General features: G+C 44.7%; 1 protein-coding gene across 3 annotated transcripts in view; it reads left to right on the top strand.

Moving 5' to 3' along the window:
• Positions 1-12976: 12976 nt before the first annotated feature.
• The window catches only part of DEPTOR (DEP domain containing MTOR interacting protein), a 77761-nt gene continuing 74563 nt past the window's right edge, over positions 12977-16174 (top strand). Inside the window, exons 1-2 of one of the 3 annotated variants that reach the window (XM_054191107.1) lie at positions 12977-13063; positions 13802-13897. In XM_054191107.1, the coding sequence (XP_054047082.1) occupies positions 13812-13897 (86 nt within the window). In that variant the 5' untranslated portion in view covers positions 12977-13063; positions 13802-13811. The other 2 variants (XM_054191104.1, XM_054191105.1) reach the window with 2 other exon arrangements.

Genomic DNA, 16174 nt, shown 5'->3' with positions numbered 1-16174 from the left:
ACCCAGACAAAGAGGTTGTACCACATTTGTTTTGGAAACAGAAACGGGAGTCAGTGGGATGGAGCTGGCTCGGTTCTGTACCCACCTGGCAGAGAGCAGCTGCTGTTATATGTGACTGAGTCAGGCATCTTCAGCCTTTAGAAAGTCCTTTGCCTGAGCGGCACCATTGAGGCAATTGGCCTTGGAGAAAACTGACTGAAGTAATGAGGCAGTTACCTCTATCACATGTGCAGTGGCTTGTTTAAAGACTCAGACATGTATCATATCTTCATATTTTATTTCAGTTATTGGAAGGTGAAAATACAGTCATTGTGTACACAGGAAACCTGAGGCACTCTGACTTTGGCTAGTTTCTACTAATGTCTAGGTGCAAGCTGGTATGTGTACAGCCTTATTTGAGAATGTTACATTTTGTTTTAATGTAAATCTGTTCCTACACACGTCTAAGGTAAACCAGAAAATCACTGTTCTGCCAAGTAAATGCTCACACAGTCATTAACTCTTTAAATGGCAGCTTAATTATGCTGGTTTTAATTTATACCTTAATGTGTGCAATTTTCCAATGATCTTGCATGCCTGCTTCTACTCCTTTCTCACTTTCATTCTGCGGAATAAAAAAAGATATGCTGATATAGCCAAGGAACTGAATCCAAGGCATGAATTCATGGAGTTTGTATCTTAAGAGTTGTGCTACGTAACAAAAACCCAGTGAGAAGAAAATCACTAAATGTTATTCACGAGTTGGGACTGATCTGTGGTCAGGAACATTTGTACTAGTTATTAATTTTTTCAACCAGTTTTGTTTATCTTAGTAGTTCTGGTTGTAAATGCTTTTTATCTTGTTTCCTAAGGAGCTGAAACGTACATGCTTGTGCTGCCTGACATCTTTCTCTGCCTGTCCCTCACTTACCACTCTGGATGTTGCTGTTCAAGTTCAGGCAAATTTGGCAGGTAAAGTTCATAGAAGCTTTGTGGAAATCAGTGGCTGGACAATATATTGGAGCCCCTACTTAGGGGAAAGCAGCTCTAATCCATTCTGAGGGGCAGAAGCCAACTGGCCTATCAGCAAAAACATGCACAGAATTATAGAATCATAGAGTCATAGGGTTGGAAGGGACCTCTGGAGATCATCTAGTCCAACCCCCCTGCCAGAGCAGGGTCACCTACAGCAGGTTGCACAGGAACACGCCGAGGCAGATTTTGAATGTCTCCGGAGATGAAGACTCCACCACCTCTCTGGGCAGCCTGTTCCAGTGCTCTGCCACCCTCAAAGGAAAGAAGTTCCTCCTCATGTTTAGGTGGAACTTCCTATGCTCAAGTTTGTGCCCATTACCCCTTGTCCTGTCCCCGGGCACCACTGAAAAGAGCCTGGCCCCGTCCTCCTGACACCCACCCTTTAAGTATTTATAAGTGTTGATAAGATCCCCCCTCAGCTGTTATTTTTCCAGACTGAAGAGACCCAAATCCCTCAGCCTTTCTTCATAAGAGAGATGTTCCAGTCCCCTAGTCATCTTCATAGTCCTTTGCTGCACTCTCTCCAGCAGTTCCCTGTCCTTCTTGAGCCGGGGAGCCCAGAACTGGACACAGTACTCCAGGTGCGGCCTCACCAAGGCAGAGTAGAGGGGGAGGATGACCTCCCTCCACCTACTGGCCACACTCTTCTTGATGCACCCCAGAATGCCATAAATCTATAAGAAACATGTCAAATTTCTCAGGAAACAACTTGTATTATGCTTCTGTTTTCACTGAGAATGCTCTAGAGCAGCGACCTAACTGACAAAAACTGGTTTGCATAGGAACTCATGAAGTTAGTTTCTTGAAATACTGAAGAATCATGCAATGAATTTGGATTGCAGAGAAAATGAGGAGATACTGAACTCAATGTTGCTGTCAATTTATAAGGAAATACATGCTATGGTAAGGGAGCTTGATAGGATCCTGAAATTATTTTATAATGATGCTATGGGATTATTTATTTGCTCTGGAGTTGCTGTATCACAAATGATTACTGTTTGCATTTTGAGCTGGTATGATGGGCTGAAACTGTCAGGGTTCAGGAGCATGTAATATCCTCGTACAAGCTGTGATGAAACTTTCCTGCAGCAGAATGGAAGAAAGACTTGAGGAAGGAATTAATTCAGCCATCCCAATTTAACTGATCACCAACTGAAGTCAGTTCCCCCAGGTGCACATTTGAGGCTTTAAGTGACTGCTGTGAGCGTGCAGCTGAAAGGTACACTTCTTTTAACAGGTCTCAGTATAAGGTAGACTGAACTGCTAAACAGCCTGTACCCTCAGCTAGGCTGGGGAGGGGAGCCAGGAATGAAGTCAAGTCTCAAGAAAGATGAGGTTTGGTGTAGTTTTTCAATTGCCTAATGTTAATGGAAATTAGTGTTAACGGAATCTGGTTGACTAAGGTTGAGTGATGTTAGCATAACAGAAAATGGATTGTTGAAGATTATTATAGTCTTGCCTTTGAAGTTCCTGGTCCTGTATAATGTTTCCCAGGACTCAAACATCAAGGATGTGAACAGCAAAATAAATGAAGGGCAGCTGTGACAAATCAAAGAAAGGAAGTTCAAATAAATCCAAAGCTCCACAAAGACATAAAACAATGAACCGCAAGATAACATAACAGAACATATGTTACAACAGTGCACGTTACCAGTGTCAGGCTCTAGTCATCAGGCAGCACGTTAGGAGGATGACTTCCCAGGTGTGATTTCAGTTCAAGAGCTTGGGAGCTCTACAGTAAAATGTAGTGAGAAAATTGGGCTACGTGAAATGGGCTGTTTAAACGTCAAAGAAAGATGTAGACACTAGAAACTTCTGAATGTCCTTCAAAGCACAACCTAGGTAGCTGTGAAAGTGAAAAGATAATAAAGCCAGCACTGGAAAAACTGGCACAGCACCGAAGTTGAATACTGTAACATGTTATCAGCCTGGTGATAATTACAGAATTCACAGTTACAGTTCTTGGAGATTATTCCACAAGAGAGGCTCAGTTTGATTAAAGCCTCACAAAACTTAGTTCAAGGGTTTATTTTTTCAGCTGAAATGGCATCTGCAGTATTTAAAATTAGCATGCATGTTATGTTTTCACCCATTAAATGACATATTTTCACTGTCTAGAAATACCTGTCGGTGAATGTGCCCATTTTGTTTCAACACAGAAGGTGACCGTGGCAGCTGGACCTGTAGGTGGGACTGGAGTTAGAGCACAAGAGCTCTGAACGTCGTTTCGGCATATCGCAGACTCCTGTGAGACACTGGGAGAATAACTGTCAACAATGAATGTACTACATTTCCTTCCTAGGGAAGCAAGAAAGAGGAAAAAACCAAACAACAAACAAAACCCAGGAAATATATTTGTGACATTGTATAAATCCATGGTGCACACATATCTTGAATAATGATTTTCTAGTCTGTCTCAAATGTAAGAACTGGGGAATACTGCTGAAATGAACAGAAAGTTATGGATAACAGGAGAGAAGGCCTTTCTGTGCAACACATCGTTGACCTTGCGATATGTGGTAGAAGTCAAAATGAGTGTGATCCACAAAAGAGTTAGACAAATTCATAAAGATTAGATGTGCTTGTCTCTGTTAATCACAATGTTCAGGTTTTAGTTGTAACTCAGGACCCTAAATGAACTCAGATCCTCTAAATATCAGAGCACACGCTCTTCTGCTCTCCGTTGGTTATTGAGTTAGACGTATTTTTACTTTTTTTAAAGTTTCTTTTTAAAGAATAGCTAAAATAGCAAAGCAATGACTTGCATATTTTATGCTCCAGTAGTCCCAGTAAAACTGCCATACCTGATGATGTCAGCCAGCAAAGCACCACAAAGCAGAAGGTAACGTGTCCAAGACTCCATCAGGGAGAATTTCAGCCAATTAGTAGAATAACCAGATAGCTCATTGCTACCTCAGATAAGTGCTGTCTTGTCATTCTTAATAGGCCAACAGGGTTATATTCAGTTATATTCAAATTAGGAGAAAATAAACAGTTGGAACCAAACCTAAATATTTGTGTAAACTCTACAACAGCTTGGAGTATCTCAGTGACATAAAATTGGTTTTGTGCTGGAAACAGCGCAGAAGAAACACTGAAGCACAAAGCTGGAGAGCACATGCTAAAATAGCAGGGGCACAAACACCATCACCACAGTTAGGAAATGACTTTGAGAGTTTCACAGCTGCGACAAACAAGAACCCAGATGCCCAAATACTTATGGGACAACTAATGCTTAGATACCTGCTTCATTCTTTCGTCATTTCTCTGCAAGGACAGCATAAACAATTGCAAACAAAGCCAGAGGATCAGTCATGCCACACGGATGTCATTCCTGATAAGGCAGAGTAAAACCTGAACAAGCTGGTACCCAGCCTACATTCATAGCTTCTCCCAGTCTCAGCCAGTCATCCAGGACATTCTGTGCTACAGAGTAAGTGTAAACGCTGGTGCACTGGGTGGGAAGGTGCTATGTTTTTTCTTAACCTTGGCATGAAAGAGCAGGACATTTTTTTCAAGAGTACGTTAATTATAGGGACTTTCTAGATTTACAGTATATGACAGGTGTGGATGCCATTTAGTGCATGAGTACATGAAAATCTTTTGCTCCATCTACATTTTCTGGATAGATCTCCAGAGTGCTTCTACCACAGCAAAAATTGTAATTCCGACTCAGCTTATTTTTCTAGTCGGCAAAATTAACAGCAATACTTTACTGCGAGCCCTAAAATTTAATCACATAATACACCTGCTGCTAAAATAATTTGAAACAGTGTTATCATTAGTATTTAGGAGATAAATGTCTACAGGTAAATGGAATTAAATGTAATTTTTAAAAAATACTGTGTAGAGTGTTTCGTGGCTAATTTCAAGGCTTGTTCTGGAGACCTTATTAATAGTGACATAGTAGACATCAGTATGTGTCATCTGGCAAATTATCATCTCACTGCTTGATTAACTAGTATCTACATAGAATAACCTCAGAAAGTTTTTTTGCAGTTAATCTACTATTATTTTTGAGGTATTGCTAGGGCTAAGCATTACGAGTATATCCCAGCAAACTACATACCTATAATATCAGTATGAATCTAAAATAAATAAATAGTGTAATTAATGTGAAAACCATAGTCATATTATGCAAAATTTAAAAAAAGAAACAACCAGGAAGATGCATAAAAATTTCTATTTGTGAAGGGAATACAATGGAGGAGTAGAGTGGTGCAGGAAAATGACAGTGAAAAATAGCAGTATGAAAATTCAAATGAGGACAGTGAAGAAGCCAATATAGGAAAAGCTCATGTAACAAAAGGAGCAGAAGCCTTACACAGGGAAAAATTCAAAAAACGATACAAATGAGCACATCATAAGAATTCTGTCCAAACCCCCCAATGTTGGCATGATCTATAAACTGCAGAACACATATCTGATTCTGATAAATTCCAGTTGTTTCTCTTGTTTCTGCTTGTAGGGCCTTCTAGTCTCACCCTCCTTCATGTTGAATAATGAGATTTCAGGCTGGACCCTTCCAAGAATTACCAGTTGGCTCAATTTTGTCATTCCCAGATTTCCTCCTGGCACTAAAATGTTAGATTAGCAGGCTGGACCCTTCCCATCCTGCTCCCCAATATACCTAGGAGTCCTTCGAGTCCCATGTCCTTCTTAGTCCCAAACCATCTGCCTGACATGAAAGTGGAAAAAACTCTGCAGACATCTCTGCAAGAAACACTTTGTTCTGAAGGTTTCCATCTACCCGCCCTCATCAGGTATTACCAGGCCCTGTGCCTAACGCATGAATGGTCCTGTATCAATTATATTTTTGATTATATTTTTGATTTTTTTTTCTGTGTAGATCCTAACCTTCTCCATCTGTAGGTTTTTTTATCCTGCTGCTGAATACTGGAGCTTGTCATGGGGCCAAACATTTTTCCATTGTGATCACTGTGCCAATGAGTAGGTGGAATTTTTGTCTTACAACTCCGTGAGTAATGATTAGTAGTGAGTATATCGCAAGGGATATTAATGTCTTGAGATGCTAAACAATTCGACATCATGTGGTAAGCTATAACCGGGACAACAGAAGTAACTTTCCATTCAATGGATGTTTTGGCCTCTCAGATCTCCAGTTACTCTTGACTCAGAAAATAAATTCATTGCTCATATGGTCAGGAGAGAACCTTGTCCTCTCATCTTCTCCCCTCTAGGTGTTGGAGACTGGGGCATCAGCTTTGGCACGGACCTTACCTAACAGAATTGCCTTTCCTCGAGAAATTGTTGGGTAAGTGGATGATGAGGCTGTTCTCTATCATGGACTGCTTCAGAAGAGATGTTGTGTGAGGCTTGAGGGGAGATACTGCCCTGTAACCCCTCTTTGGAGAGCTAAATGAGTTTCCCCCCACAGATTTAACAATTTGAATGACAGAAACATCAAAGACAATTAAGAAACTTAGAAATCTTTAATTAAAAATTCAGCGCAAGTTCCATTCCTGGGTGAGTGGGTGCTGGGGTCTGCCAAATTGGGTGACAGGAAAAGGACAGGTGTAGCCAATCCTATTCCATGGTGGGGACGTGCAGTACGTGGGTCTCCTGAGGTGCTGCCAGGCCAGTTTTCTATACTGACATCTTTAAGAGTGACAATTTGGACGGCTCCTCTCCAGAGAGAGGGAGGAAAGGTCTGGTCTCTCTGCTGTTTGCTGTGGAGACAGGCAGCATCCACCTGCAAAGACAGTGTAATACAGAGGGAAAAGCTCTGAGGGACATCACAAAGACAATCTATATCTTCCACCTCCTACCTCAGCCTGGCTCTGTTGCTGCTGTCTTTCTTCCAGCTTCTTCTCTTCCCTTCCTGATTCTCTCCCCCTCTTTTCTTCAGCTCAAGTCCCACTTCTGTTCTTACTAGGACTCTCTTCTCCGCATTCCTTTTCTGTTCACTGCTCTTTCCTCTACCTTTTTATCCTCATTTCACCCCTCTTCCCTCAGTGAATGCACGTTGGTGAAGTTTTCTTCCCAGACACAAGTAGAGACTGATTTGCAGATGCTTTTTTTTTTTTCTGCTGAGACATTGAGAGCAGGACAGTGTTCCCACTGCAGTTCAAGAGTTTCTGCATTTCAAGAGACCCAAATTCTTCTGAGAAGACCTTGCTTTGCTTCTTGCTTTTGCTTGTCTGTTGGTGCCTCCTTCCACCAGATCCTTTGGTACCCAGTTTCCCTGGTGCAGAGCTGCAGCAAAGCTCTTTCTCCATAAAGAATTCTGGTTCTCTGTAACAACAAAAATACCTTATCTTTGGTTCAATAAAGGGACTGGTCATATCCAATCGCTTTTATATATTTCAGCACAATGTGCTATCTGATTTATTTTAGAAGCATGTTCTGCAGAGTTTATCTCATTGTTTCAGCACTCCAAGAAATCTGTAAATGTTTTGAGAACCCAGGAGGTCCCAGACAAACACTTCCTTGCAAAGAACTTTCATAAAAGAGAATATTGACATATCTAGTATTTTACTGGCTTCGATTTTTCATTTTGACTAGCTTCGCTGGTTACTTTGGTGTTTGCTGTGGCAGGAAATTAATGGTGGAGTCAAGTATGTTTGTGTTTGTAATTCTGTGCAAAAGTTCTATGGTCTAAAGATTATTCCCTTATAAAATTACCATTAGCTTAATTTAACAGCCCTTTTCTTTTGTCGAACATCAGTTCACAGCAATATTCTAACAGGCATTTTCATATTTAAATTCTTGAAAGGACCACAGGGTGGCAGAGCGATTAAACAGATATCTGCTGGAAACAGTTTATTTCACAGGCATAAACTGTGACCGCAGTCAGGCAGGCCAGAGTAGCTGCTGGTGGTGATTATCCCAATGGAGCTGAGTGATGCTGTCGCTTTGTAGCGTTTCTGAAGTCTCGCAGCAATGGTGGCATCATTGCAACGTCAGCCTGGGGAGCAGCTTTGCTGGCGGGTGTTCCTCAGCTGCGGGATGTCTCTGTGTGTGCCACACAGCCTCACCTAACGACAGGATGTGATGTGGTTAAGGATGGAGACAACGCTGAAACCTCTGCTTTGTAGAGTACTGTTTGACAAAGACAGTTTTTCTTTATTGCAAGCCTCATCAATCATAGGGGAGTATGATTCTGTATCTCTTGGCAGCAGCTGTTTTGGCATCCTGTCAAGCTGCTTGCGTCTGTTCCTGCCACCAGAACCACATATCCACAGATAGGTGTGCACTGCATGCTTGCACCCACCGCCCACCCCAAACTGTGGCTGTGCCGCTTACTCTAGGGCATGGAAGAGCCAAATAGCCTGAGGCAGAGTGTGCTCCATCATGGGCAGCGTGGAAAGAGCAACAGCCAAAAGAAACTCAGGCTGAGAAGCAGCAATAGGTAGCAAAGGACTAGTAAGGAACAGTGTCTTAGACTGAGTCTCGGCTCATAGGTGTTGTCTCCCAAGGGAGAAAAAAAAAGGCGCCTGAATGGTCAGGGCTGGTTACAGTGAAGAGTCAAACCGTCAGTTCAAGCCACAGTGATTTAAGTAAAGCTTTTTGATCTCACAACCAGACATCAACACAGATGGAGCGGAGGGACAGCTTAAGAAGCTGCCTTTTGCCACTTAGCTAGTAGGTGTTGTCTTCACACTTGAGATGTGGTTTAGAAAGCAGTTCCTTTGCAGCTCTTAGTCACACGTCCCAGCTGACTCACACCTCCCAGCCTGTTCACTAAGCTGGATACTACAAAAGCCCCAGACTACAACCTGGGCTAAATATACGATGTAGACACAGCTCAGGCTGAGCAAGTTCATAATTGCTATCAGTTAAATGCAGAATAAAATAAAGAGAAAAGAAACCAAAAAAGAACTACTGGAAATACATATGAAATCTTGAAAGGTTAAGGTTTCTGCCAGTTTTACAGGTGCTTTTTGACAGGTAAATATTTTTGTGATGCTCAAAATCAGAAATTATTACAAAACTACTGAATATATGAAGTAAGAGAAAATGGAAAATGTTCCAGGTATAACAGATAAATATAGGGACTTGAGTGTATAGAACAAATGGCATCACTGGCATTTTGGTTTAGCAGTTTGGTTTGGTTTAGCAGACCATGCTGTCAACTTGAGTTGTTGGGTCTGCTAGTCTGATGTGAATTTCTGATCTTTTTTCTCATTGAAGCTGTTTGTTTCCATAAAATATTTATCTGTTCACAGGAGCAAGCACGAAAACATGTAGCCGTCTCTTGGCCGTGCTTTAGCCGTCAGTCTGCACAAGAATCTCACTGTCTCTGGCCCAATGAGTGTTAGGACATTTAACACTAAATGGAAAAGCTGAGTAACGACAGGCTTAGAAAGCCCCTTTCAGATTGTCTCTGCCTATCTCAGGATCAAAATGCCTTTTTCTCTGCACTTCGGCTCACTATTATAGCAATTACCAGGTCAGTGTCACATGAAATGCAAGAATCTAAACAGATACGAGTCTCACTGTAGTGCTGAAATGTTGGACAGGTTGTGCAAAATTTCTCCTGTTATCTCACCATGGTGGCTTTTGCAGGAACTTGGATGTTATAATAGAAAAAGAGAAGTTTAAAACATGCCATTTTTTTTTCCTGAAAACTTACTAACTTTTCCTGTGGTTTATCACAAGACTGAAATTAGCATGGCCAGATGCATTCAATCCTTTGAATCACACAAGCACTGATTCTTCTGACCGGTTTCTAGCAGACAACTTAAATTGTTGGAACGTCAAGCAGCAAATGAGCAGCAATGAATGTAATCCATGCACCGCCAAGAATGGGAAACACTATTGTACGTAGCCTGAAAAGAGGAGGGGAGACTGGACAATACCTGGTAGTTCCTCTGGTTCCACTTGCCAGGCCCTTAGTGCTAAGGAAGTGAACCAGTTGAAACACAAAGACAAGGGAGCTCTCTTTGCAAATAAGCATGGGAATATAGAAAAATAGTCCCCGCGCTCATTTTCCATGAGGGTTGCAACACCTACGTAAATGAAAGGCCAGCTTAAAAGCCAAAACCCTATTTTGTATTTGTCTTCCTCAGTAAGAGGGACCAAGTATTTTTAAATTTGATGTTTACATAATGCTGGCTCTTATACAGAAGACGTTAGGAAAAACAAAACTGTTAACCCATCGAACAGCTTACCTGCTAACATCTTTTCTCCCTCAAGTGCTTCACCATCTTTTGCATGAGGTGATCAATGACTTAATGATTTGTCTGTCATTTTCCTGTTTAAAAAGGTCTTGTCATCCCAGCAAAGGAAAGACAAATAACCTTATATGGGGCTCAGAAACAATACTATAGGAGAAATAAGAAGTGCACACATGATTGTTAATTTTTTCATGTGAATGTCTAATGCTAAAATAATCCTGCAGAAAATTAATTAGTGAGACTACAGAATTAATTTATCAAATCTCAGGTTAATTTATCAAGTGAAAATGTAGATCGCATGCAATATTCTTTAAAGCAGTGAAAGCAATAGTCTGATTTCACTAAGTAAACATTTAGCATTTCAGCACTTGGGCATTTACTCAGTGAGATAAGAAAGTTTATACAAATTACTAGAATGTTTTCTAAAACCAATACTCTGATACAATGTCCCTATTCATGCATGATGTTCCACAGAGCGTTATGACCTTGGGGGTTCAAACGTGTAGCCTAATACCTTACTGCATGCCAGAGAGACTCCAGCGTCATCAAAAGTCACTGGAAGATACTTGATGTTCCCCTCATGCCTGCGGTACCGACTCTCCACCAGACCTATGCGGCTCTTCTTGCTCTCTTGATGTTGTGGAGGATGAATTTTAAAGTGTCCCAGGGCTCTAGCTTCAAGCTCTGTCATGCTCTGGCTGAGCAGTGCCTTCCTGTTAGCCAACTAACTTCACCTCCCTTAACTCCGGCCGTGCTCAGGTAAAATGCAAGTGTGTATTCATATCTAAAATAGACATCGACTCCTAAAATTGATCCAGCATTTATAAAAGAGAAATGAATCCACTTTGCAGAGATTACCTCAGAGGGATGTCTCTGTCAGGATTTCAGGCTCTGCACGTGCTGTCCCACCTCTTAGAGGAGCATCTTAGTTTTGGTGGCTGGTCTCCCCTGGGATGAAGGGTCAAGACAATTTAATCTTTTGCTAGACCTTATGTTCTATAGCAGTCTGTACATTAAAAACAAACAAGCTACAAACATATAAACAGGCTATTTTATATAGCTCATTACTGGGTTTTGGCTGAAACATGACCCTTTGGGGTTACGTTAATTAACCATTTTTGGGTGACAGCAGGCTTGGAATGGCTGATACCCAATTCCCTCCTCTTAGGCACTCTGTAACTGTAAGAGATTTCAGTGTGAACATGTGGAACAAATTAAAAATGGGATATCAGTGCACAAAGGCAAACATGGCCATGTATAATCATTAAATAATTCAGTGCAGGAGCTTGCGCTGGCCTGCATTTCCCAATTGCAAGACTGTGCAAGGAAAGATAGGCATTTCAGGCTGCAGACAAGCACCCGGAGTCAAGTTTGTCACTGCCTAAAGACAGCTTCTTCCCTCTTTTCCACTCCTTCTTCCTCCTCTTTTGTTCCTGCTCCAAGCTGCCCAGGACTGCTGCACTTCGGGGCCAGCTCTGGTGCTTGTTGGACCCCACAGCCACCAGGACAGCTCTGCCCACTAGCCCAGAAGAAACTCTCCACTTTCTGGTACTCTTCTGCCTGTTTAGTGAATTGACTTTCAGCAAGTAGAGGTCTTAAAAGCGGGAAAACTAGCATAAGACACATTGCAGATTGTGCCGCTGGAGCAGAGAACGGTGTGTCCCCTTTTAGCCAAACCCAGGTGATGGAGCCAAGGGCTTACCCAGAAATGGTCTGCAATGTACAATAATGTTCTCTTGAAATTGTCTTTCCTTCAGTCATGTGATAAAGTGCTTGATAAAAATTACTGTGTAAATTCTTTGTCCTAAAGATAAGGTCAGATGAGATGGTTGTTTCAATTCCCTTTTTGTTTCCAGCTCTGTGAATCTGTACTTTGTATGTTTTCAGTATGAGTGGAATTAGATGGTGTTTGCGAGTATTCAGTTTAAACACGACTTCTGAATTTACAGCAAGCAAGCTCAAGCTGTAGTGTTTACAGTCTTAAGGTATCCGCCCTCCCTGGCCCATTCCATGAATGAAATAAAGGCAGATTCTGGTTTTCTCCTTTGCCACCCATGGATCTCTGCTGCTCTTTGAGACCTGCAAAGGTGCTCATTAAAACGACGCTACTGGGTTGAACCAAAGGTCCATCTAGTCCAGTATTCACCTCAGTGGCTATAAACAGATGCTTAGGGAGCAGCAGGGAAGGCATACATGAAACATCTCGTGAGTGCTTGCCTAGCTTCCAATTATTTTCAGCGGAGAGAATTTCCTGAGCTGGATGTGGCTGCTGCCTGCTTAGTAACCCTCTGTAGGTTTCTTTTCCAAGTACTTGTCGATTTTTATCTTGACTCTTAAGTCCTTTCTTTTAGATCCAGAGCCTCCTTTGGTAATAAATCCCACAAGTGTACTATGGGCTGTGCAGAGAACCGCCTTCTTCCCATTGTCTGCAGCCTGGTTGCTACTAGGTCCACTTGATTCCCTCTTAGTTCTTCTCTTGATTCTGAAGTTATCATCTTGGTCCTGAATCGATGTATTGCAAACACTAAAGCATCCGCAATTTCCATGCACATGGAGTACATGCAGGCAGAAATAAAGGCAATGAGTAGGCAATCAACATATATCTTAATCGCATGCGTTTGTAAATGAAAACCATGGCTGGACCACTACAGGACCACTGCTGCCTCGGGGGTCTTCTGCAGGAGGTGCCTCCTGTACTTTTTTAAAAAAAGGCTGTTGGGTTTTTTTTCCCCATCAAAACCGTTGACAAACACTGATCATGACCTTGCACTTTACTTCCCACTGCCAGGACTAAATGCTGAGAGAAACGCTCCTCTGCCCTTTCAGGAATTCTGCATCCGCTGTCGCCTGGAGACAAAGAGGTGAGGTGGGAAGGGGACCAACGTCTGAAAACAGCCCCTGGGGAGCAGGTGAGCAGAAATCGGGACGGTGGGAAAGCAGCAGCAGTTTTTGAGGGTGAAAATCAGGACGAATAGCTCCCTCTCTGTGTGGTCCCCCCCCGTATCTCTGAGGATAAGTGCCAGGCGCAGCGCGCGCTACCTGAGCGGGCGGCAGCAGCATCCCCAGCCCCGCAGCCCAGCGCCGACCCCCGCACCCCGGCCGCGCTTCTCCTCCCGCGTTGAAGGGCGGACTTTGCACGGGAGGGGAGCGCTGCGCTCCTCCGTGCGCGGCCCCTTCCCGCCGCCCCCCTCCCGCCCAGGGGCAGGCGGAGCGGCCGAGCTGCCCTCGCCGCGGCGGGGCCGGCGGGGAACCGGAGCCGGCCCCTTCCCGCGGGGACCAGGCAGCGCCGACCCTGCCGTGTGACAGCCGAGGGGGGACGCTGCTGCCTCGGCGAGGCTGGCTGCGGCTGCGGCGGCTGCAGCCATGTGTTTCTCCGCCTGCCTGTGACACAATAACACGGGAAGCGGCGCGGGGGGTGGGGGGGATCCGAGCTTGCCGAGGGGAAAAGTGACCTGCCCCGCTCAGGTGAGCCGAAGCGGCGGGGGACGGCAGCCGCTGTCCCCCACACCTCCGGTGACAAGCTCTGCAGCCGCCGGGGCCAGGCGGGAGGCGCTCGGAGGAGCTGCCAGCGGGGGCAGCGCGGACGGGGGGGTGGGGGTGGCAGGTCCCCCCCGGTCCCCCCTCACCCGGCGGTGCTGTGCCCGCAGGCCGGCGGCGATGGAGGAGGGCATGAGCAGCATGCAGCAGAAAGCGGCGGAGCTGGAGCACATGGCCGAGGTCCTGCTCACCGGCGAGCAGCTCCGGTAAGCGGTGCCGTCCCCCCTCTTTGCCGGGGACACGTCCCCGGGGGACAGCAGCAGCCTCCCTGAAGGCGGGAGGGGGGACCTGCGGGGCGGAGGGCGAGGGTCTGTCCCCTGCGTGGCGGAGGGCGAGGGTCTGTCCCCTCGGGCTTTCCCTTGCACCGGAGCACCTGCCCGGCTTCCAGCGCGTCCCCGGGCTCCGGCCCGCTTTCCGCAGCGCGGAGCAGGAGGAGGAGGAGGAGGAGGAAGAGGAGGAGGAGGGGAGGTGGCAGCCGGCGCTGCGAGCCCGGGGAAGTAAGTCACCGCCTCGGGGGTCTTCTGCCCCGGGCACCTTTGCTCCCCTGCGTGGAATTGGAGGCGCCTGGGGGGCAAGGCTGCTAGGATCCCTGAAGGGATCAACCGATGCAGAAGGAGACTTGCACCTTTAAAGATTAAAAAACCCCACCCAAACAAGCCCTGAGCGCGGGGAACCGCTCCCGCGCAGTCCCCGGCTCCCGCCGCCGTGCCGGGCGGTGACACTCCAGGGGGGGCTCCTTCTCCGAAGGACTCGTTTTTATTTTGCATCAGCTGGTCCCAGCAGATGGAAGGGGATCCCTACTGGCCGCACCAGCAGTAATTAACAGTGCTGTGCGACTGGAGTTGTGTGCAGCACAGAAACCGTTAACAAAAATGCCTGACTCAGTTAATTTTTAATTTCTGTGATGTGTTTAGTGTGCCATCTGTACCCATGCACTACAGAGGAAAAAAAGAAATTTTAAGGCTTTTGGCTTGTTGTTGGAACATCTTGTGATTCAGGAAGAAAATTCCTATTATTGTGTGTTATATGTGTAACTAGAAAGGGACTGTAGAAATATTCTCACACTAGTTTTTGTTTGAATTTTCTTGGAACTTTTTGCTCAAATGCCAAACAAACACTGCAAAATGATAGAAACGTTGTTTGATTTGGGAAGTGCCATCATTGCTGCTCGTACAGACACTGGCATTGTTACTGGTCGTATCCATATGGTAAGGACCATTGTCACCCTGTGATGCACACTAGTGATACTGTGTTTGGGGAGTAAACTTTGCTGTAGTGGTCTGGCTCCTGTACACACCAGTGTCTGCTGCAAGCTTGAGATTCCTCTTCAAAGTAGCCTGAAGGGGAACCTAAAGTGACAGGGTGTACCAGCACACAGGCTCTGCATGGTGGACTTAGCGCTGAGTTGTTTGTCCAGGTACCTGGTAAGAACCCTGCTGTTCCTAATTTATGTCACTAGAAAATGAAGGTTGAAGGCAAATGCAAAATTTCTATTAAGATCACATGAAGTTTTTCTATATGCGTCATACTTAAACATAAAAGCACAAGCTTTGCAATCTTTCCCTAAGGAGAAGACTGGGGAAACTTCAACATGTCTGGCTCCTAGAATCAGCTCAGTAGTGTCACAATCAAGTATAAGCGTTGCTGTCTTATTTATTAAGGTAATGAAACATGATGCTATTTTTGGGCAGGATGATCTACAGATATAAAATAATTATTCCCCATCCCGTGAAGTTACCTATGGACATTCCCTTGCAAATCTGTAGGAAGTGGCCAAGATCTCCTTGGACTGTGGTCCAAGGACAACTCAGCCTGCATGTTTAGCTACTGCTGAATGGGGGGATCCGCTCTCCCCTTCAGCCCTCTTCCTACTCCCCGCTCCCGGCTGTGTAGTCCCTCCTTCTCTGTCATGCCTGCTTATGTAATTCTTGTACTTCTTTGGAGCAGATCCAATGTGGTGAAGCAGTGGGTAGGTTAGTTTTCTGATCTGCTGACTGCCAGAACCCACAGGAGATAGATGGTGGGAATGCGGAGCCAGGAGCAAGAAGAGGAGGTAGTGGAGAAGAAGCGACACCTCCTATTTTGGCAGCAGTGAGCTGTTGGGTCAGCTGGAACCGTCTTGTGAAACTGTACCCAAAATTGCGTTCTGTTTCTCTGTCAGCATGCTCTGCAGAGGGTTAGTTTTCTTCAGTTTTCCAGACAATAAAAGTCACAAAATATGCGATAGAAAACTGGCTGGTAGACAAGTTTTAGCCAACCCAGCATTTAAAGTTTCCCTTTTCCTCTCCAAGATAAGTGTATAATTGTTAGGGCTAAATGGAAACGTGGAGGGTTTTCAGGATCAAAGACAGGCTATCTCAGCAGCCTTTGGGCAGGCAAACAGATGATAGAAAACCAGCACACGCATGCATTCAAGGAAACATACTGTACTCTATTCTTAGGGATGCTTACAAATGCAAGATAAGCCCCCAGCGGGAGTGATG

The sequence above is a fragment of the Rissa tridactyla genome, chromosome 2 (genome assembly GCF_028500815.1).
Source record: "Rissa tridactyla isolate bRisTri1 chromosome 2, bRisTri1.patW.cur.20221130, whole genome shotgun sequence".
Taxonomy (NCBI): domain Eukaryota; kingdom Metazoa; phylum Chordata; class Aves; order Charadriiformes; family Laridae; genus Rissa; species Rissa tridactyla.
This window is presented reverse-complemented; position numbering and strand designations above follow the sequence as displayed.